Source organism: Mugil cephalus, chromosome 17, assembly GCF_022458985.1.
Source record: "Mugil cephalus isolate CIBA_MC_2020 chromosome 17, CIBA_Mcephalus_1.1, whole genome shotgun sequence".
In the NCBI taxonomy this organism is placed as follows: Eukaryota; Metazoa; Chordata; class Actinopteri; order Mugiliformes; family Mugilidae; genus Mugil; species Mugil cephalus.
The window spans coordinates 3345883-3366919 of NC_061786.1; the positions used below are offsets into that span (position 1 = coordinate 3345883).

At 42.1% G+C, this 21037-nt stretch overlaps 1 protein-coding gene across 1 annotated transcript in view; it reads right to left on the reverse strand.

Moving 5' to 3' along the window:
- Positions 1 to 21037, reverse strand: part of babam2 (BRISC and BRCA1 A complex member 2) — an 81087-nt gene that overhangs the window by 48835 nt on the left and 11215 nt on the right. Inside the window, exons 5-6 of the mRNA XM_047610415.1 lie at positions 7887 to 8081; positions 5526 to 5600 (exon numbers count right to left, since the gene is read on the reverse strand). Of these exons, the coding sequence (XP_047466371.1) occupies positions 5526 to 5600; positions 7887 to 8081 (270 nt within the window). The remainder of the gene's footprint in view (positions 1 to 5525; positions 5601 to 7886; positions 8082 to 21037) is intronic.

Sequence of the window (21037 nt, forward strand, 5' to 3'; positions counted from 1 at the left end):
TATTTTTTCCACGCCTATGAATTTTGAGGCAACTTGTATATTCTTGAAAAGCCCCCAAAATAACTGCGTGACTGTTGTCAGACTCTCACATTCAGCCCACTGCTACGCCCGGGCTCTATGGGCGCGCTACGGAATTATTAGGCTCAAGACGACAGTCTGCTTGTCAAGGGCCATGACAATGGTGACGACTCGTATGCAAAGAATTCTTCGCTCATATGCTATGATTGAAACTGCTGCTACCAACCCCAACAACGTCCTCGGCTCCTCCAGTCAGCGCATCAGCAACATGTTTTTTGAGGATCATTAGGATAAAATTTCCATGTTCCCAACCCTCATTCTTGTGTTTACCAGAGCTGATTTGTCCAGCACATCAAAAAGGATTCACATAGCAGCAGAAAATGGAATTAAAATGGGGAAAGCCAAGAACCTTGGAGTCACACTTTAAATGATGCCCACGTTTAAATCGCACACAGAACACCAAAAAGGTACTTGAAGGTGTCATATACAATTATGAATTGAGTGCTTGGAATTTTTGCAGAAAAACAGACAAGAAATGAAAGGAAGTACAGAAATAATGAAGTCAGTGACGCTGGCACAACAAATGAGAAGACAGAGCGAGAGCCCACGGCTCTGCTTCACCCTGACCCTCCCCTGTCAGTTGCTGCCTGTGTAGCTCCGAAGGTTAAAGTGTGTGTGTGTGTGTGTGTGTGTGTGTGTGTGTGTGTGTGTGTGTGTGTGTGTATGTGTGTGTGTGTGTGTGTGTGTGTGTGTGTGTGTGTGTTTGGTGGGGGGGAGGGTATGAGGACGCAGGACCAAAAATAATTAGAGTACAAATAATTAGATGCAAGTGCTCTTGTCGAAGCATGCACAGCTTGTACAGACAAAACAAGGATAGAGGGATGCCCGGGGCTCCATGCAATCCTCCCTTAGGTCAGTTTTGCAGGAAGCAAACTTGGGAAGTGGAATCATGGTTGCTCTGCACTGACGAGGCTCACACACAAAAAAAGGTCCTACGTGCACAAATACGTCTCTGTCTTTAAAGAAGAAGTGCAACATTGTGGGAAGCTTATTATATAGAAGTGATTACCACTCTTGCTTTTGATTGTAGTTTTCACTTGACTAGTTTAACTTCTTTACTTCTTTCTGACTGTATAAACAATGCCTTCAAATGGAACTTGTAAACTTGCGGTTGTGACATGGTAGGTCGAGCAGACAGACCATAAGTAGTGAGAAGACCACTGCCAGGAAATCGCTGGCCACCTCGGCTAACAGTTAAGCTTGGTTTATAGTTGCATGATGCCGTAGGCTATGTCGTAACTTCGGACTACAGAAATGTACCGTTGGAGTGACGCAAAACGCAACAACAGCTGCGATTGTTCTGAAACGCAAGCACAGAAAGTTCTCATTCACCTTCCTACCATGAGATGTCTTCTCTGTGTTCCTTGTGCCTGTGATTTCCATGAAAGTAACTGCTGATCCACATTTACCGACTTTAAATAATGGCGACTGGAAGTGAGTGTCTCATGTCGCTGTTGAAGTGCAGGGTAAACTGACAAGTCACCAAGTGGCATTTAGCTGGTGTAATTACAGAACAATGCCGACATACCAGCACCCAGATATAACTGCTTTCACCGGCACGGCCACTGAGGTGAAAGACTCGTTGCCAGATGTATAAACCAAAACAACAGTACTGCTGAATGTAGGAAATGTAAAACTGTCCTCGTGCCTCCATCTTTAAGCGCACACAATGCTACACAACACAACAGATATTAGTTCAAAAGACTCGGTTCACCTGAAACAACCGACAAGATCAATGACAGCCGCTTGAGGACCCCAACGCCACATTACTCTCTCTCTCTCTCTCTCACACACACACACACACACACACACACACACACACACACACACGCACACACACTGACTGCAGTCACTTCAGAGCTGGTGACACGGGTCAGTGCTCGTGGGGGAAACAAAGCTCAAGTGAAGCGAGAGCAGAGGGCTCAGTCACGAACGCGGCGTCACTCCACGCTGATCAGTGTGGACATTTAGACGCAAGGCGCCGCTGTAAAAGAACATACAAGCAAGGATGGAAAGGCAGACAGAAACAGGAACATCATTTAAAGAAAAGGGTCACAGATGTAATTAAAAAACTATGCGTGGTTTAAAAAAAAAAAAAAAAAAACATTCACCTGAACTGTGTTACAGAATCGAACCCATATGCACAGACATGCTGAGCAGCGACGGGTCAAAGGCCAGTGCTAAATGAGAGGGTGCAAGCGAAAGCAACTTCAAATGAGTGACAAGCGGGAGGTTGCCATGCGATCAAAGGATGAGACACTAAAACAGTGCCCAGCAGGATGACATGGCCTTTTAATGGGAAGAAAACTGCCAACATCCATCTCCATGCATTCCACTTGCCTTCATCTCCACTCTCAGTGTCCTTCCCACTCTTTCCTTTTGACTACAACAGGCTGCCCCCTTTAAAATAATGAAATAAACGAATAAACTAGCAGTCCTCCCCCCTCCCCGAGGCTGGGCAGTCCATGCAGGAAGGTAAACATGTCCACTGTGGTGAGCTCAGACCACGCGGATGCTTTGCTCCAGGTAAGAGTTGTCCTCCACAGCTCTGTGCCCACCAGCAACATCTCGGCATTCACCAGCAGTGCAGACTCGCCGATGTCTGAACGGATTTCTGCTTCAATGCCAAACTCCACCTCCTCAAGCAAGGACATCCATGGATTTGATGGGGAGGTTGATTCAAATCAGGGTCAACAGTCTGACCTCTACGTACAGCACCTGGCTGATGGCTTATATTCCGCCTGAAAAGCATCACCTTTGTGACTTCTGAAGTGTTGATTCTTTGTAAAGACCCTCTATTAAATAGGTTGGAACTCATGTTGAAGGCTTAGTGGGCGTATAGACCGAAACGACCTTGCATTCAAATAAGGGGGCTGCGTTGGTGAGGGCAGGTACCGGTGAAATGAATACAGCGTCTATTGCTTCTTAGATTAGAAAATACAACGAAAGAGGCTAGTGATACAATGACAATAGGTCAACAGAGGAAATATCACTAATGTTACAATACCGCCCCTCGCAACAACTTTTTCTGACGAACCACCATTTCTTTTTTTAGCCAGAACCATTTAGGAAACAAGTAAAGCCCAGTGGAACATATTCAGGATAAACATGAACAACAAGTTGGTTACTCTAGGATTAACTATCTTTCTGTATTCACTAAAAATGGTACTCGGACTTGTTACTCCAAAATTGGTATATGCTAAGTGAAAAGCTCGGACAGAAGGTCAAAAATCGTAGGTTTGCGCAAGGAAAACAAATTTGTCGGATTGACAATTCTGACAAATCCATGTCCATTCCATCATCCATGTTTGGATGCGCTGTCAAGTATTTTAAAAATGGCTAGCTTGTGAACGAGGAGAGTATGCGCAAAAAACGCAGAAAGACCAGCGGCATGTACGACCAATGCATCAAATCAGAGATCAACCACAGACAACTCTGTTCTGATCTCCACAGACCCCAGGCTGAAACATACAAAGAAGTCGAGGATTAAATTTGCAAAAAAATGTGCACAGAAAGACCAGTGATGTGGAGTTGAAATTATTTGGCTTTTTTTTTTTTTGTGGAAAATTATTTTTTTTTTTTTATTTTTTTTTTTTTATTGATATTAAAGCATTTTTTTTAAGCAGAAACAGTGGGGAGCCAGTTGGTGTCACGAGAGGATTTGCTCCTTTTGTTTGTCATTGTTGACCGAATATCTTCAGACTCTGAACTCTCTTTGACACACAGAGACGTCATAATATGAAAAGTTTCTCATTTACGCCGCTCTGCTGTGGACTGCAGCCTTTGAGGACACTGCTTCAACTTCACCAATGGTTGAAAGACCTCTAGCTTAATCAGCTGAGACAAGATAATTCCTGCTTGGTTTCAACATTGACCCACAAGCCGGGGATAACTGGTGAGGCATCGCACGTGTACAGCACATTCATCCACAAAATGACATGTATGAATAGAAATGGAGCGCGGAAGGATGTTTATTTTAACAAACTTCTCATTCTTTACACATGAATACATGGGATTCTTTTCTGTGCTCAGTCAGAAGCTACAGAAAGAATCCATTGCACTTCAGCTGCTCTTCAACAGTATGGAATTACTTGAAGTGCAGAAATGTGCAAAGCATGAAAAAACTGAGTCGAGAATACACTCACACTAACAGAGCTAATTGCATGACAACTGTCACACTGGAAATTCAGGTCATCGGTTTGGCGTGGAGTGCATTTATGTTCTTAGAGTCCAGCCGATATGCTGCATAATCCCGTTCCCCTGTAATGCGTAGGTGGACAAGGTGTGGGCTGATGTTCATTACTTTCCTCTCCTCTGCGAGCCGATACTCTTCCTCGGTCTTCAAGCGCTCCCTTGGTGATTCTATGTATACCCTAGCTGCCAAATACAGCATTATACTGTGAGCGTATGTGTGTGTGTGTGTGCGCGTGTGTGCTTGTGTATGCACATGCAAAGCACAGGACATGATATGATTAGGGTGACAGGAACGTTCATCCACATCCAAGATTTCGGCTCTAATAAAATCACAAAATATTACAGGGAGTTCTTCTTTGAAAATATTGTTTCACTGGCTGTAACGGCTACCACTACCACCCACTGATTAAAGGTGTGAGCGAGCGCCTCGCTTCTGTAAGCGACAGCGAGGCAGTCTGAAAAGAAAAAGTCACAATCGCGGTACCCTCAGGGCCGAGTCGAGAAACTTTCCTGCCTCGAGGCACGTAGGGGGAAAAAAAAATGAATAGAAAAATTCCACCACGACTGGAAACGTGGCTGTTAAACATGATTTTACTTTGGATGTGTCCAGTCAAAGCCTGCAAAGAGAGAGAGAGCACTGAGACCTGTGTCTCGGTGCTCCAGGTCTGACAGACAGACTGATGACGGTTGCCATTTCCCTTATGTTTACAATCATTTCCCTTCACAAACAGAAGCCAGGCAGGAAAAGGCCAGAGAGCCAGGGCCTCCAGCATGCAGGCAGTTAAAGATCGGGGTGGAGAGACAGAGTGAAAAGAGAAGTGAGAGAGCGAGGGAGGGGGGGTAAAGGCAATCACTGATTGTCTTTGAGAGACAGAGGGAGAGAGAGAGAGGGAGAAAGGGAGAGAGGGAGAGAGTGTTCAGGCTAAGCTGCCTCCAGACACCACGCGGCTCAGAGCAGATCGACAGTGACGGCTTGCTGATTAGTCAACTCACAGCCCCCAAGACTGGAGTCTGCGCAGAGGCGCACACACAGAGCAGCATACAAATTCATTTGAATAAATCCCTCTGGTATCACTGCACTCGTTTAAAACACATACATAAATGTAAACACATGAACACTCTCAATCTTGTAATATCTGAGGGAAGATCGTGCCATGGATAACCGACATGGAGTCCGCAGCATCGTCTGCAGGTGCGTAGGGGCGCACATAAAGGTGTGCACCCTGACTCAGAATGTGAATGCTGGTAATTACCTTAAGGAGATAGACGGGGATGTTGCTGAAGTCCACGGGGAGTTTGAGAAGAAAACGGGCCGAAAATTCTCCCGTCTGGAGAAGCAAGAAACAGAGGTAGAGAACTTTAGTATGTGTGACATATACAGGTCAGAAGAGAGAAGGAAAACAAGCACCTAGAAGAACCTAGAAGTAATATAACTCTATAACTATATATATTTTTTTATTGAAGAAACTTCTCAACACAACAATGTCTAACTAATAACTCAATCTCAATGGGGGAAAACCATGCTGGATGACTGTACTGATATCAAATCAAATCAAACTTTATTTATATAGCACTTTTGCAACAAAAACGATTGTGCTTCACACAAATAAAAACATAAAACGTTACAGTAAGAAACAAAATCAAGAAGTCACGCCCGCACCCACCCGATATATACACATACAAACACATCTAAACAGGGGTCCCAGTCCGTGGACCGTGGGGTTTCTCCAGAACCTTTCAGGTCTGTCACATGTGCTCAGAGTGATCCTGCTCTCATCTCAACTGAAAACTACAGGGCGCCAGTGGTGGACCTGCCTAATTCTGGTATTCACCTACTAATGGAGCTCCACATTACTGAGGACTGGGCCCACTAGAGGACATCGGGTCCTCGGGCCATCATCATGAAGTCTATGACATGTATTGATGTGCACATTCTGGAGGAGTGTGACTGTCTTTGGACTAAAGCAGCTGAAAGTGAATATTAACAACCCCCTCTAGTACTTAACTGACCCAATCAATATCCAAGAAGTCTAACTGACTTGGTGCTATAAAGTGTTCCTTTAATAGTTTCGAGCAGTGTATAATATATGTAATGTTTGAAAAGTTAGATTCTGATAGGTATGATGTAAAGAATCCTAGGATTATGGCCAATCATCTGAAATAAATTAAGTACTTGAACATTTCCATCCATCCACCATAACCCCTGATTGAGTAGAAGGTCGTAAGACATGCCGCTCCCCACGACTACCACATTTCAGTTGGAAGTACTCAGTTTTATGTCCTACTCCACATTGCAATACATTTGTGTAATAACACTTTTTGTTGCAAAATCTTAGACTTTCCTCAACCATAGTAGGATAAACAATGACTCAGTGTTTCCCAGCCCTAACTAAACAATTCAGATGAGGGGCTCATCTGGTAAAATTCAGTCAATTCGGTTAAATTGAAATTCAGCATTTTTATCTAATTTTCTACTTTTTATTGGACAGATGATAGTGTGGAAGAATACAGGAAATTAAAAGAGATAATACAAGAATGTGAAATACAATACTGATCCCCACACAGAAACAGATAAGAGATGCTGGCATGCACCTTAACCACAATGTTATTTCTTAAGTTAGGTAGAAACTTTAACTTAACATGCTCCATGTCACACTATGACATAGTGAGCAAAAACAATCTACTTTCCTTGGGTTCATATTTCAGTAAAATAAACTTCATTTTATTCGAAATGACAGAAAACACTGTATTGTGCAGGTTTATATGTAATATGCAAGGCAGACAGCTGGCCTTGCATAGCCTGACTCAATTCTTATCAGATGTCAGTCTGATAATACTTCAATTTTATTATGGGGTGTGTTTCAACTGATACAGAGAAAAAAACAAAACAAAGTTATTTCACTGTCGATATCTTTTACTGGAAAACAGCTCGCTTGTTCGAACTAATTTAGTTGTAAACAAATTCAAAACGTCGCCAGTCAGATGGCATAAACTAAGACTAATGTAGTTGTTGCTCTTCTGCATAAAGTCCACCCAGAAGATTTAATTGGCCCAGCAGGACCTTTGCCAAACTTTGCGACTCAAGACGTATTTTGCACCACACAAAAAAATTGTAGGTGGAGAAGATGGTCTGGTTTCCAGGATCTAGGAGCTTAATATACAATCTGAGGTGTGAGACTACAGCTGATCTGAGCTTCAGCTATTGTCACTGTTACGCAGAAGCTAAAAAAATAACGTATCTGAAAATGAAAATCTATTGTGGTGCAAATAAAAAAAGCACATGACTGTAACTTGTGAGACACCACATATTTTTCACAATCAGACAGGAAGTTGTTACACTTTGCTTCCTGTGTACATTAGTCATCAGGCCTGCATACAAAACGGTGCACAATTATATCTGAGAATTAGAGAGATATACCTTCTTTTAAATACAGACATTAGAATAGATAAGAAGGTTGGTTGTTTGATCCACTAAACCATCAAGAGTATGTATGTTTTCAGCACATGACTAGGAATAATACTGTTTCCAGGGGGAACCTTTCCTTTGTGTATTTTGCAATTACCATAACACGGCCACTTTTGTAAAATGTACATCACAAACACAAAGTCTTTACCCAGCTGTTCTTGCGCCCGGCGTAAATCTCCATGTTGCGGCCGTAGTTTGGATCTTCCAGCAGGCTGTCGTACTCAAAGAGCAGTCTGGAGCTCTCACGCAGACGCTGGCACTGGTAGTGATGGTACTGCTGGATGAGCTCCTTCACCAGCTGGAGCAAACATTCTGGGTTCTCCGCATCCCAGTGGACCAAGTGCTGAGGTAGACACCACAAAAGAACCATAAGGACGGCCATAAGCAGTGACTTTCATCTGCTGGGTTCAACATGTTAGCATGTAAAAGCAGTGGGTTATTATACATGAGATGAAAGGATTAGCCGCGTTTTTTTTTTCTTTTTCTGGCATCTACATCCATTTCTGCTGAGACAGATTTGCAGAGAAATCCCCTGAACTGATTTTAGAGACAAATAAAGCCTTAAAAAACAAAGAGAGCTGTATTCATGCACAAACTGAGCTGCAGTTTTTAAGTCTTCCAATGACAAGACACGGAAACCCGAAAAGAAACATGGAAAAATGGAAATGTTAAGGATAACTAACGGCTTTTTTAGATATATATTTATTTCCAGCATTACACAAAGCAAAATCCTCAGCTTGCAGTCTGAATTCACTGGACTATGTGGTTAGATGGCGTCTCAAGATCTGACCAATTTACCTTTAGACTCGCACAAAACTACAGCGTGTAAACTAACTGAAGGTAAAATTAGCAACAGCTTGCAGGAACAATGTAATGGAAGAAAAAGGTTTTTCCCAGGAAGAAAAAAAATAAGTCAGTTAATAGCCTAATTCCGACAAATGGCACTTCCCATTACAAGATCAGAAGGAAAGGGTTGTGCCAAAGGATGTCCTGTAGCCGCGCAGCGATTTCGGTTGATATGGAAAAGTACTGAGTCTGAACTCCTCTTCATCTCTTCTGCTACTTTTCTGACCTCTGCTGTCTCGCAGGCTGATAGCTACACATAGCTGAACAGGATGAAGTTCACGGCACAAAAATCACAGCAGGCAGTTTCATTTAACCAAACCTTTGTCCCCTTCTGCCTCTGCTTACATAATAATAATGTTTATGTCAAATTAATAGAGTATTTCAGCTGATTTACCTTGCATGCTTAAATGCGCACTGTCTCTCCCTTTCACCAACCTCGGTTTCACTCATCGCAAACAACACTTGACCCGTTGACTGAGGCCAGAAGCCAAATATGCAAATGTACAGGAAAAAGCTACAACCATCAGTCACATGCGAGTAAGCAGAACCATCCAAACATACCCGACTGGTCTAATTCCACCAAACATAAGGTTTTTTTTTCCTCTGTTAAGCTGAACCTGTCCATTGATGCGCGAGGAATAGAAGGCTTATAATGACTGTGAACAACACTGTGCAAAAATAAACAGCAGAAAGCACGTCAGGTCTGATCAAGAGGCACGGATGGCTGAGCTTTTGAGAATGAATGCCGTGAGAGCGCTATTATGGAGAAGTACAGCGTGCAAATCAAAGAAGGAAAAAAAATAATACGGGCTTGTCTTGATTAGCTTAATGAGTCTGGTGCACTGTTTAGACTTTAAAAAGGTTGGGCTTTGTTCAGCTAAAGAGATTAACATGAAGAAGAAAATGTCTGTCTGAAAAGCTGGCACATCAATTCTAGTTTTCACACGCTGGCTACCTTTTCACACTGGGGTGATGCGATCGACCCCGTTGCGGGGAAAAAGTAAGACCGGATGTGCGAGCTCTTCAACTGGACACGTTTAATTTGACCAGGGCGATGAGGAAAAAGGGGACGAACACGGCGAGAGCTTGGGGGAGGATGCAGGTCTCTGCAGGCACCAAAAAGTGAAAGCGAATCTTTTCCTCCGCTCATTCTGAAAGTGAAATTCTGCAGCCAGAGTCACACTGGGAATACACAAACAACAAGCATTGCGACCTGCTGACATAACTGCAGTGCCAAAGTAAATGTGGGAAGTTACCCTGCCTTGCTGTAGCGCTCCAATTAAATGCAGGTCAACCGAAGTGATGAGCAAATCAGGATAGAGAGCCATTCTACGCTGCCCTGTGTGGGCGGGAGATTAATAGGTGCTGGAAAATGCTGTAACCATTAATACCCATTGCATTAAGGTGTCAAAAGCAGGACGTCTTTGACTTCCATTAGTTTGTCTCCTCAGTTGTCTGTCTGTCTGTCTGTCTGGACGCCTACATCAGGCCAATGGAGAAAGTTTCCATTGTTACAGAACAGCCTCAGCCCTCGCCCCTTATCACAGTGGGGGGTGGCTGGGTGGTGGGGACGGCAACGGCAGGAGCAGGCTAAACAGAGACTGTGACCTCATCCTCCCGATCCACCAGTGGTTACCAGCAATGCCTGGGATTCCCGAAATGAGAGGGAGACGCAAACAAGGACGGGCATTGTCCAAAAGAAGCAGCCAGCAGCCCGGGGCAAGGAGCGAGCTGAAACTGAGGAGAGACTGAGGAAGTGCTGTGTCAGGATTGTGACACAGAATATCAGCGAAACTCCACTGAGGAGGACGAGAGGCAGGGGGGAGAGATCAGAGGGGGGGGAGTGACTAACAACTAGGCCAAGGCCACGGAAAAGTGGAATGAGAGCGTAGTTTTGCTTTTATTCACAGGTAATATTGAAACTGTGAAGCAAAGTTAAAGTGGAGTGAGCTACAGTAAATGTTTATTACCACTCACAGCTGTGATGAACTAACCCCATGAGAAAAGATGCACTTTCTCTAAGACCTTTCTCTTTACAGGCATTGGGGATAAGAAAGAGAGTAATAGGACAGTAGTGCAGGAGAAACACTCCCTCAGTAATTACAGTTAAGGTGTCCTTTGTAGTTAACCTCAGCTGAGCTATTTGTGGGCCAATGACAGAAGGGCTGAGCTTGTACTGGGTGTCTCCCTGAACTAAGAGTCAAACTGGTAGACTGACTGACCCACTAAACATCCAGCTTTGCCCCGGACTCCTAGCAGAATGTTACTAGCATGGCTAACAGGACACTGTGCAAGTCCCCCTCACATTGTACAGAATGTTCCGACTCTGAGTTAACAGGATAGCACTTGAACGCGGCGACAAAACAGCGGTCAAACACAGAGCGAGAAGGAATGAAATGCACTGAGACAAAAAGCAATGTTCATGTGTTGGAATGTGTGTGTGTGTGTGTGTGTGTGTGTGTGTGTGTGTGTGTGGCAGTGCACAGACATGTGAGTCTGCACAGACTCTTCACTGAATTGATTTTACACGCTCCGCTGAAGGCTGTGTGTGCCAAAACAAATCTATGTGTTTTTTTTTTTCATGAATAGGATAAGCCCTGCGGAAAATGTACAGATTTGATACATGAAAAAACAAAAAGACAAAAGACACAAGAGTCACAATCTGGGCTATTTGAAAGCTGAGATTTAACATTTGATGAAATGAACTGGAAGGGGAAAAAAAAAATCCATCTACATGCCCCATACGACAGTCTGTATGGAAGGAACATCTTTCTCAGGGCTTTAACCACAGGGGGTAGACATCATAGCCCTCAACAATAGTCCCTGCTTCAATCTGGACCTTATAATCCAATTATTTTGTCACAACACAGTGGCTAAACCTGTGTCAAATTATTAAGCCTAACCTTGGCTGATGATAAAAACCTGTCATCTCTAATACATTGAACCACTGCTACCTTGCTTTTTTTGAAAAGAACCCACATCTATAAGGTAAGCAGTTTATAATCGTATTACCTTAAGATATTAGGATTTGATTCAATATCAATGTTAAAAACTGCATATTAAAAATATATTGGATTAGCATTAGGATTTAGCATTTTGGGAATCTATGTAGCATTGTCTCAAAGCCAAAGGTGAAAACACAGTCAAAATAGCACGGTTAGTAGTTTATTATTGGTGAACACTGCAACTTTTAAATACTTCTTTCTGTTTACTAATCATTTTATTTAAAGTAAAAATCTCAGTCATCATTCAAATAAATGTCAGAGGCCCACGGCTAAAAGTTGTAGCATTTTTTATATTTGTGTCTGCCGCTCAAAGGTGGTACTCCCCAAAACATTGTGTATGAAGTTACTATTTCTTGATATATAGATATAGGGATAGGAAAACATGATATTAATTTACAGTGAAACAACAACCAGAAGGATTACAGATTTCCTACTGTTGCAGCTTCACTAAAGAATTTGACTTGCAAAATTGTCTTTAAAGCTACCAGGTCAGAACTCTTCAATTATATATGAATTATATATCTTAAATTAAATTACAAAATTAGACGGACAAGAAGTGTGTATTTTTAGCTTTAAGAAACCTTCCGGAAGGAAAATAATTAACAGGATAGAAGTTAGATAGAAGACGTTTGTTGGGAAACCTTCCTTCAGTTATGAAACACGCACAAAGTGGTAGGCAGGGTTAAAAAGTGGGTTGAAGCTTAATATAAGGGAAAAGGAAGGGTTTAACAAAATATATGAGAGTGAGACATAAAGAGAAAGTAAAAACATCTCCCGTTGAGTTTGATTCAACTTTTCTTGAATTGTCTCAAGACAAAAAACTCCCTTTAATTACGAAGAAACCTTGAGCACAACCCGGCTCGTATAACCCATGTGCTTGAGGCCGACCAGGTAGTGACGGACGAAAAGAGAAAGAGGAGAACAGAGCGGGAGGAATTCATGCGACTGGATAAAGAACACATGCAGAGGTGAAGATATAGGTGATGCATACCATTTCTGTATGGTATCCATGGTTGCAAGTTGAAAAAGTTGATGCATCTAAATTCTGAATCCATTGTAAAGAATGGTAGCCAGCCCAGTTGCTGTCACATTTCTATTGAAAACAGTGGAGGCGGTGGGAAACGTGGCTGCGCACGGGTTAGACCTGAAGCTACTGTCTGACGGTGCAATGACTGCCATCCCTCGAACCGTGACAAAAGTAAAAAAATAAATAAAATAAATAAAAAACATTACAGACACGATTGCATCAAATGAATAAAAGCATCGCAACGTATGTCACAGCGCTGTGATTCCTTTGAGCTGCAGATGTATGCGTCGTAAATGCGTCGAGGATAAGGGAAGAATCAAAAACAGTGTTTTTCTTTAAGAAGAAAATGTACACCTAAATTGGGCATCTTCACACTGAATAGACCCAAGTTGACAGAATTATGTCTTCCTGTGCCATCCGTCTGTACCATCTTCGATCCAATATTTATCTTAGGCCAATGAGCGAGGGACTGGCATCTGAAAATGCAAGATAATTATATAGGCCAAGAGAAGATATTTGTTTTTACGTCTTAAATGTGATTTTTATAGATGCTGGCAACCTGATCCAATAAATCGCTGTAGACTTGAAAGTGTGAGGCATTAAAAAACTCCCAAGTATTAAATTAATCTCTGTTAGTCTCTAATTCAAGTGTGGGCTCACACCCTGTTTCGCCCCCGGAGAGTGCCAAGTGTAAGATCATGTTAAATTGCTCTTGTCATGTGTTTAAGACACTTGGCATTCTCAGCCCAGTGTTTTTTTTTTTTGTGTTATTTTTTTTTTCCCACTGTGATCCGTGCGGTTCGTGTCCAACACATTGGAACTTGTTGACAGAAACAACACTTTTACGACTACCTTTAACGCTGTGACGCGGCTTCAGCCAGATACCAACCCACGGTGAGGGATAGCAGCATTGTCATATCTTACTCTTAACATTTATCACGTGGTTCTTGTTTTAATTTCATGCATCGGCCTGTGTTTTAGAATCGCCACAACCCTTTCTATCAGCCGTATCTGGTAGCAAACAATATCCTGCCCACTACAAAGCACTCCCAGACCAGTCAGTGAGCCTTGCCAATAATAAACGCCAATAAAACGTGGAACGCATTATTCCCTGAAGCAGGAAGGAAGCAGGAGCAACAGTTGGTACACTATGCCCAGGTTGACATAATGCTGGCTTTACGGGCCATCTGAGGTCCTTTGTTAGAGCGGTAACAGGGGACGAGCTGGAGCAGCAGATAGGAAGCGCTCCCCAATGCTTGGCATTCAGGATCACCAGGGGGGAACGTCAAGCCAGGAATGCTTCCTTTTCCTAGATGGGAAAACGCTTGGATTGGCTTTACACTGCATTTTCTTAGCGGGAGTTGTCCTGACATCTAAGTTATAAACAATGGCTCATTGTGTAAGAACATTACTTCTCTGAGGAGATTTAATTAAGTAAAAAAAATAAAATTAAAATTAAAAAAAAAAAGAGAGATTCATTGAAGCACATATCCATAATAATTTACATCCAATGTAAAGGCTAAAACCAACAATGTGTCTATACTTCTCCACTGGTTCCAATATATGGAAATCTACTGCATATATATATGTAAAAGGAAAATGGGTCATGATTACTGTATATAGTTTTTGAGAAAACAAATTAAATTAAAGGGGTAGTAACAGACAAATACATCATCATGTATGAAAAATAATATCTTAAAAATAAATATGTATTTATAAACTAGACTGTCATCACCGTAAAGCTGCAATGACTTACCTAAGTTCATCTGTTTACGGCCAACCCCAAATATGGAGACGACGTCAACCAAACGTGACAAAACTGAAACAGACTATCTGCTTTAGCAGCCACTAGATTCAAGCACCTCAACAGAGCCGAACCTCTGTGTCCCTAACCCCAAAACAATGAGACAGCAATCAGTATTTAGACTGTTACAGTGAGTTTTGTCTGATTCTTGGTCTGTCATCAGTGCCACAGTCATTGTTGTGTTGTGATCTTATCTGTAGTTTTTCCAGGCAAAAATTAAACTGATGATAATCACGTGGTAACGCATGCTTTCCAGTACAGCCCAAGGAATGCTGCAGGAAATCTTTCTGCAACAAGACATCAGTCTGTACAACTCCTCAGTCGTCAGGCTTGTACATTGCTGCCACAACAGTGAAATGTCCCACTTTATTAGTTAATAAACTATTGATCTATCAACATTTGCAGGTTATATATAGACTTATGAGCCTAAACACCAGCGATTTCCATTAATGTTTCGCTCTAAGTGTAAGTAATGAATGGGTTCTTCATTGATACTAGAGGGACAGATACACTGATAAAATTATGACCACACTCCTAATATTGTGTAGGTCTCCCTTGTGCCTCCAAAACAGTTGGGACTCATCAGAGAATGGACATGGGCCTTCTGAGGGCGTCCAGAATGTTGTTAGTGGGGGCCTCTGGGTCTTATGGGTTGAGGGGAGGGGCCTCTTTGGTGCATCTCACAGATACTTGATCAGTTTAGGATCTAATGAATTTGGAGGCCAGGTCAACACCTTGTGCTGTTCTTCATGTTTTTTTTTGTGTGTGTGTGTGTGTGTGTCTGTGTCAGGCTGCATCCTTCTGGGGACGGCTGCTGCCATCAAGGAGTGTCATTGCTATGGGGTGGGGGTACCTGGTCTGCTCTAGGTAGCTGGTACATGTCTAAGTATCATCCACATGAACGTCAGGTCCAGACGTTTCCCAACAGAACACTGATGGTCACAAGATGGTCGATGTTATTAACTTCTCCTATTCCTCTGGTCATAATGTTGTGGCTAATCGGCGTATAACATATATATGTATCAATTATATCAACTATAGTGGGTAATAAAGTCAAGCAATTGCACAATCTAAACACACACCTCGTTCATTTAATTGACACAGACTCAGCAAAATGTGGAAATTAATGGTTATTCAGTTGAGGAAGAACAACCAAACAATGTAGGAAATATAGGAATTCCCGGGGTGAACTAGACACAGCCTGCTCCACACCTCACAGCAGAGTGCAGCTGGACGGATAAGTGGAAACATGTTCAAGCCGTGTGCAGAGAGGCTATCGAGGCCAAGTGCGGGTCTCGGGCACACGCAGACTTAGAGAGAGGCTGGGGAACTCCCAAAATGTTCAGTGCCTGCACGCATCACTGGGCAAGTCTAGACCAGTGAAATGATACATCACGCTCAAAGAAGGGGACAGAGGGGCCGACAAATAGTAGCATTAGGGGAGTAGAAAAAAAGAAGGTACAATTAGAGATAGCTGTTCTTATGTGCTGCACAATTGCGTGTATCTCACGGTAGGATAAAGAAGATGAAGGGTGTATTTCTTGTGCGTCGGTCAATATGTTGACAGCACGCAACTGACAATGAATTTCAGGCAATAACAAAGCGGAAATGTATGCATTATGCTTGTCCGCGTGTGAGAAACACAGTCTGTTCAATGGCACCTTCAGGGACCGCTGATAACTAGTGGATGATGTACTGAAAATTGTCAACAGATACAGATGCACACATCAATTCTCAGTCTGATATCCCCCATGTCCCTGATGTCCTTGATGGCATTGTGAGAGAACTGGAGCTCTTGTGCTGTTTATTCAAATAACTGTCAGTTATTTAAGATACATATGATTTATAATTACCAGGCCAAAACAGGGAACTGTTAAGGCTTCTCATATCACAACACTCTCATTCCAATACTCTCTGTGGACGTGGGAGTCTGGTTATCATCTACGACAAATTTTTATTATTATTTATTTCATGCAAATATGCACAAAGTCATTTAGTTAGAATTTAAGTTCACTGTCATAACATTTACTGAATAAGGGAAGAAAAATAAGCCTGTGATGCAACACTGGCTACGTAAAATAGCACTGCTCCCCACCTTCCCTCCCTTCCTGTCTCTGCCTTTGTCATTTCCTCCTCTCTGGTCATTTTTCCCAGTAACATGTGGGCAGAGCTACGCTGTTGTATTCCCGTCACTTGGTTTGTTGAACACATGTCTTTCCAAACTCCTCTCTTCTCGGCAGGCTCAGGCTGTTGATCACGGTTAGCTTGACGTGCTGGCTGACTTAAGTGGGTGTTCCGCCAGAAAGCTATAGCCCGGAAATAGATTTTATAGTAAAGCCCTCATGAGAAATTTGTTAAAGTCCATTTCACTGGCTGTGTTTATTTGTTGTTTCACCCCCCGGGACTTATTGATGATAAGCGGAAGGGGGTAAAAAAGAACAGACAACAGGAATGAGTCATAGGTTTCCTGTTTATGTCGTAAAACACGCGTATATAGAATAGACAGGCCTGTTCATTTAAAAACCACAACCACAAACACATATGCATCACAACACAAGACTCCTCAATACATTGAATCTACAGCCATAATTGAATAGTATAGCTTTAATAAAAGGTCGGATTTAAGAGGCATGAATGTGTCAGATGTGCGTGCCATCATACGTAAAAATGCCTTCACCGCCTGTTTTGGTGTGATCTCACTTGTCTTCAACTTTTGCCAATACATCAACAAAGACGCCCCTGCGTTCCATTTGAAGATGGAGTTTTCTTTTAATTGTTGTTTAATTCTTTTCATGAACGCATACAGTGTTTCTGCCAGTCCCACTGTGCTACACAAACAGTGTGCGCCCAAGACACAGACAAGAGCGACTTCACTACAACTACTACCACAGCACTTCTACTACAATATATTACAACATAAAGCTGTAACTGTTTAATGAATGAACTTTATTATTCTGTACAGCTGTACAAAAACAGCTGTACAGAATAACAGCGGGTATGAGATTTAACTGCACAGGGAAGGAACATTGTCGCTGAAATATACAGGATACACATTGTTCTCAGTAGGAATGTCATTTTTGCTGAGTCGTAAAAGCTGCGGCTGTGAAAATGTGCTGTGCAAATCTTGCTTGGAAAAAAAAAAGTTATTATACAGGGCAAGTGTCCAGTTTAGCTGAAAGTGGCTCGTGCAAAGTTTGAAGTGTTTTGTGCTTGCACAGGTGAGCATTATGTGCACGCGTATAGGTGTGCAGAGGTCTATCTTTTTCTCTGTATCAGTTGAAACACGCCCCATAATGAAATCCCAGTGGTGCGTTGCCAGTATTGCTCTCCACCTTGCCAGACTCACATTCTGATAAGAACTGAGTCTGTCTCTGCCAGGCTACAGAGAGTATGGAGAATGTTCAGATGGCCAAAACCTAGTGAGTGAGTACAAACTGCCTGTTTGTTAAGAACAGAGCCCATTTGGAACCGGTTTGCCTTTAAATAAGGCTGAATGAAATGTTATGCAAACCTCAGGTATACTGGAGGCTTTATTGAAGTGCTGGGCTGTTCTGGACTACATTACTTTGAGCTGTGTATACCTAATTAACTAGTAACAGAGTTGTACACATGCACACTACCCTGCTCTAAGGCTATTTAGACCAGCCCTACAAGCCACTTCAGTCAAGCCCATGCTTTAAGGTTTACATTCATGTTCAGTTCCCATAGTAAAGTCATCACAGCATGTTGTGTACTATTTAAAACTTCAACTACAGTTGAACTACATGTTCCCCACAATTTAAACCGCTGATAAGCTGCATTTCTACTACTGAGTGGTATCAATTACGTCTTTAGGTTAGACAGTCGTAAATGTGTCTGAGTGGGTTAGAGTCAATTAAAGTTACAGAGGAAATCACTGCTAAATTCAATATTTATTTCCACGTTCATAAGAACAACGGCTCCTTCTCTGCCCAAAATAAACCCATTAGACTGGCAGATGAATTTCCACAGCCCTAACATAATTAGAGTGACAAAGATGATGCGAGGGCAAACATGAGTGACCAGTTAAAAATAAGCCTTGCACTGAGTTTCAAAGCTCTCCAAGGTGGGGAGCGGCCATGGTGGCCACTTAGCCTCTGTCTGGATGCCATTTAGCCTACATTTGCACTTTCCAGTCAACCCTTTCACCGTGGCAACAATGTAACAGTGAACCTCAATAAATATGAGGCAGTCTTTGCTCATATTCCATGGCTTGTGGAACTGTTCTGCTATAAAAGGCTTATTTGTGGGTAGTGTGGCCTCTCGTCATCCAGCTAGAGTATTTAAGTCTCTTTCATCCCTCGTCTATTGTAGTTTAAACGCGACTTCTCTTCATAATCACAGAGGTTTGAGAACCTCTTTCGTGTTGCTGCTTCAGTAGGATATGTTGGAGTTATTGTCTGTTTAAATGGTGACAGAACACCCAGGCAAAAACAGAACAATGTAGTTTAGGCTGTTCAGCTCAGTGAGGGTTGTAAGGACGCGGACATTGGGGAAAGAAAACCACCCATTCACCAACTCCTTAGGCCAGGATTCAGTCGTCCGCCTACACCTGAAGGACAAAGGACACTCCTTTGAACACATGCATATTTCTTGGCCAGAGATGACAGTTGGTTTTGAAGGGGTGTAAAGTAGGGAATCTATGTTAAATTGGAAAACCCCTCTCTGTGAGACTCTGTTCACGCCTCCAATTACAGGTGAGTATGTTGTTGTTACAGACAGTAGTCATGCCAGTTTCGGGTGGACAACACCCATATATGTTCTCATTTAAATCCCAACTGCCCATTAGTCTTGTAGAACTGAAGAAGTTACTTGGATGAGCGGTGGAATGTCCTCACCCTACAAGTCCGGTTGCCTTGCTTTTTTTTTTTTTTTTTTTTTGGATGTACCATAACCTGCATGACTGAGAACCTTCACAGACAGTTACCGTTTGACCACAATGTCCACCACTACTTTCATTCAAAATGAGACAATAAATAATAATATGAAAAGATCCAGTGATAATAATAATTACACCGAAACATCCAAATCTACTTTTTCATTTCTCTAATTAATAGATTCAAAAGTGTCCCTATGTTTAGAAATGGTTGATAAGTGGTTTCCACTTCATGTAATTATGACAAACTGCTGTCTCATCTGATAATTACAGCTGCAGATATCACCCAGCAGTTTTGAGTCGGATGTTGAGCTGAAAATCTTAATTATGCTAAAAAAAACTTACAGGATTGCAGGGGTGACTGAACAATTGATCATACTCTGCGATATACTTAGCAATTGGTCAGTAACTGACAACAACAGTGTAACAACAGTTACAGTGTACAGTATTGGACTACTACTACTACGGCTTCATTTTGCAATTCACAAATAAAACGTGGACACACCAGGCTGCGGTGATGGGAAACAGACATCTATTCAAACTTCTGTCACAAGAGAATTAACAAGTATTTTAGTCATTGTCACAAAGAATAAATATTGTGTTCCCCAGGGCCTAGCACCTGTCACCAACAAATGACACACTTCAAGAGAAGAGAGCAACATGAAGAGGTAGACTGATGCTACATGCAAGCAGGTTTCCAATTTGATTCAATTTGGTTTAATATCAGTTCATTACAAGAGTTGTAGCTCATTCGTTAAACACCATTCAATGGAAACACATACAAAGCGCAATTGTACTTTATCGAAATTTCCAAAATATCACTTTTATTAATTTAAATACAGTTAGTGTCAAGAGACTGATGGAGGGATTTACTAATTGATACTGGGTCTTAAAGTAAATTAAGATTTATTTGAATAGATAAATAAATGCTTCTAAATTCTGCCCTAATTTCATGTTTTTACAAAATGACAACGTTCACAATATAGAGAATACTTGTTCGTGTGACACGTCACCAGCGTCAGTCTGACTAAACGGCTCATGGTCAGTGAAGCTAAAGTTCTCTTCTTAGTAGCCAAAAGTTTCGTTTTCTGTTGCTCCTGGTCGCCTGGCCTCTCTTTAATTTTCTGTCTGCTAGTGGTAGCATTAGCAACTACGAAGATCAGCCAAACCCCTGCCCACAGCAGAAACTGGACACTTTGATTTAGTCTGAAGCACTGTTGCTGTTCTAGTGTTCCATTTGTACTTCAATATCCTGGGTGGTTTCTACCCAGCGGAAAAGAGAATTGCTCACTGAGTCATTATTCAATATCCATTGCAATCAACATTTACCTCATAACCCTAAGAAAAATAACTATTTCCATTTTAAATGGAATGCAAGCACAATGGTGTCCTCTAGTTCAAAACCTTGTTCTGTCGCAGTCTATTTTATGAAGATCTTATACAACACAAATAACACACTGTTCCAAACCATACTGACCATCCACCATGTTTCACAGGCATCATATTTTCATCCAGTCTTTCCCCCCCCCACATTTCTCTGTCTAAACAGAAACGCTGATAACAAACCTACTCGAGGCCTGGTGACAGGAGGGAAAAACACAAACCCAAAGAGAGGAGCTAATGATACCCTTGGCTTGCTGTAAACAAGAGCAATGTGCTGCTGAGGCATCAAGATTTCAACCAGTCACTGACAGACGACCTAAAATTAGCCTAATGTTTACCC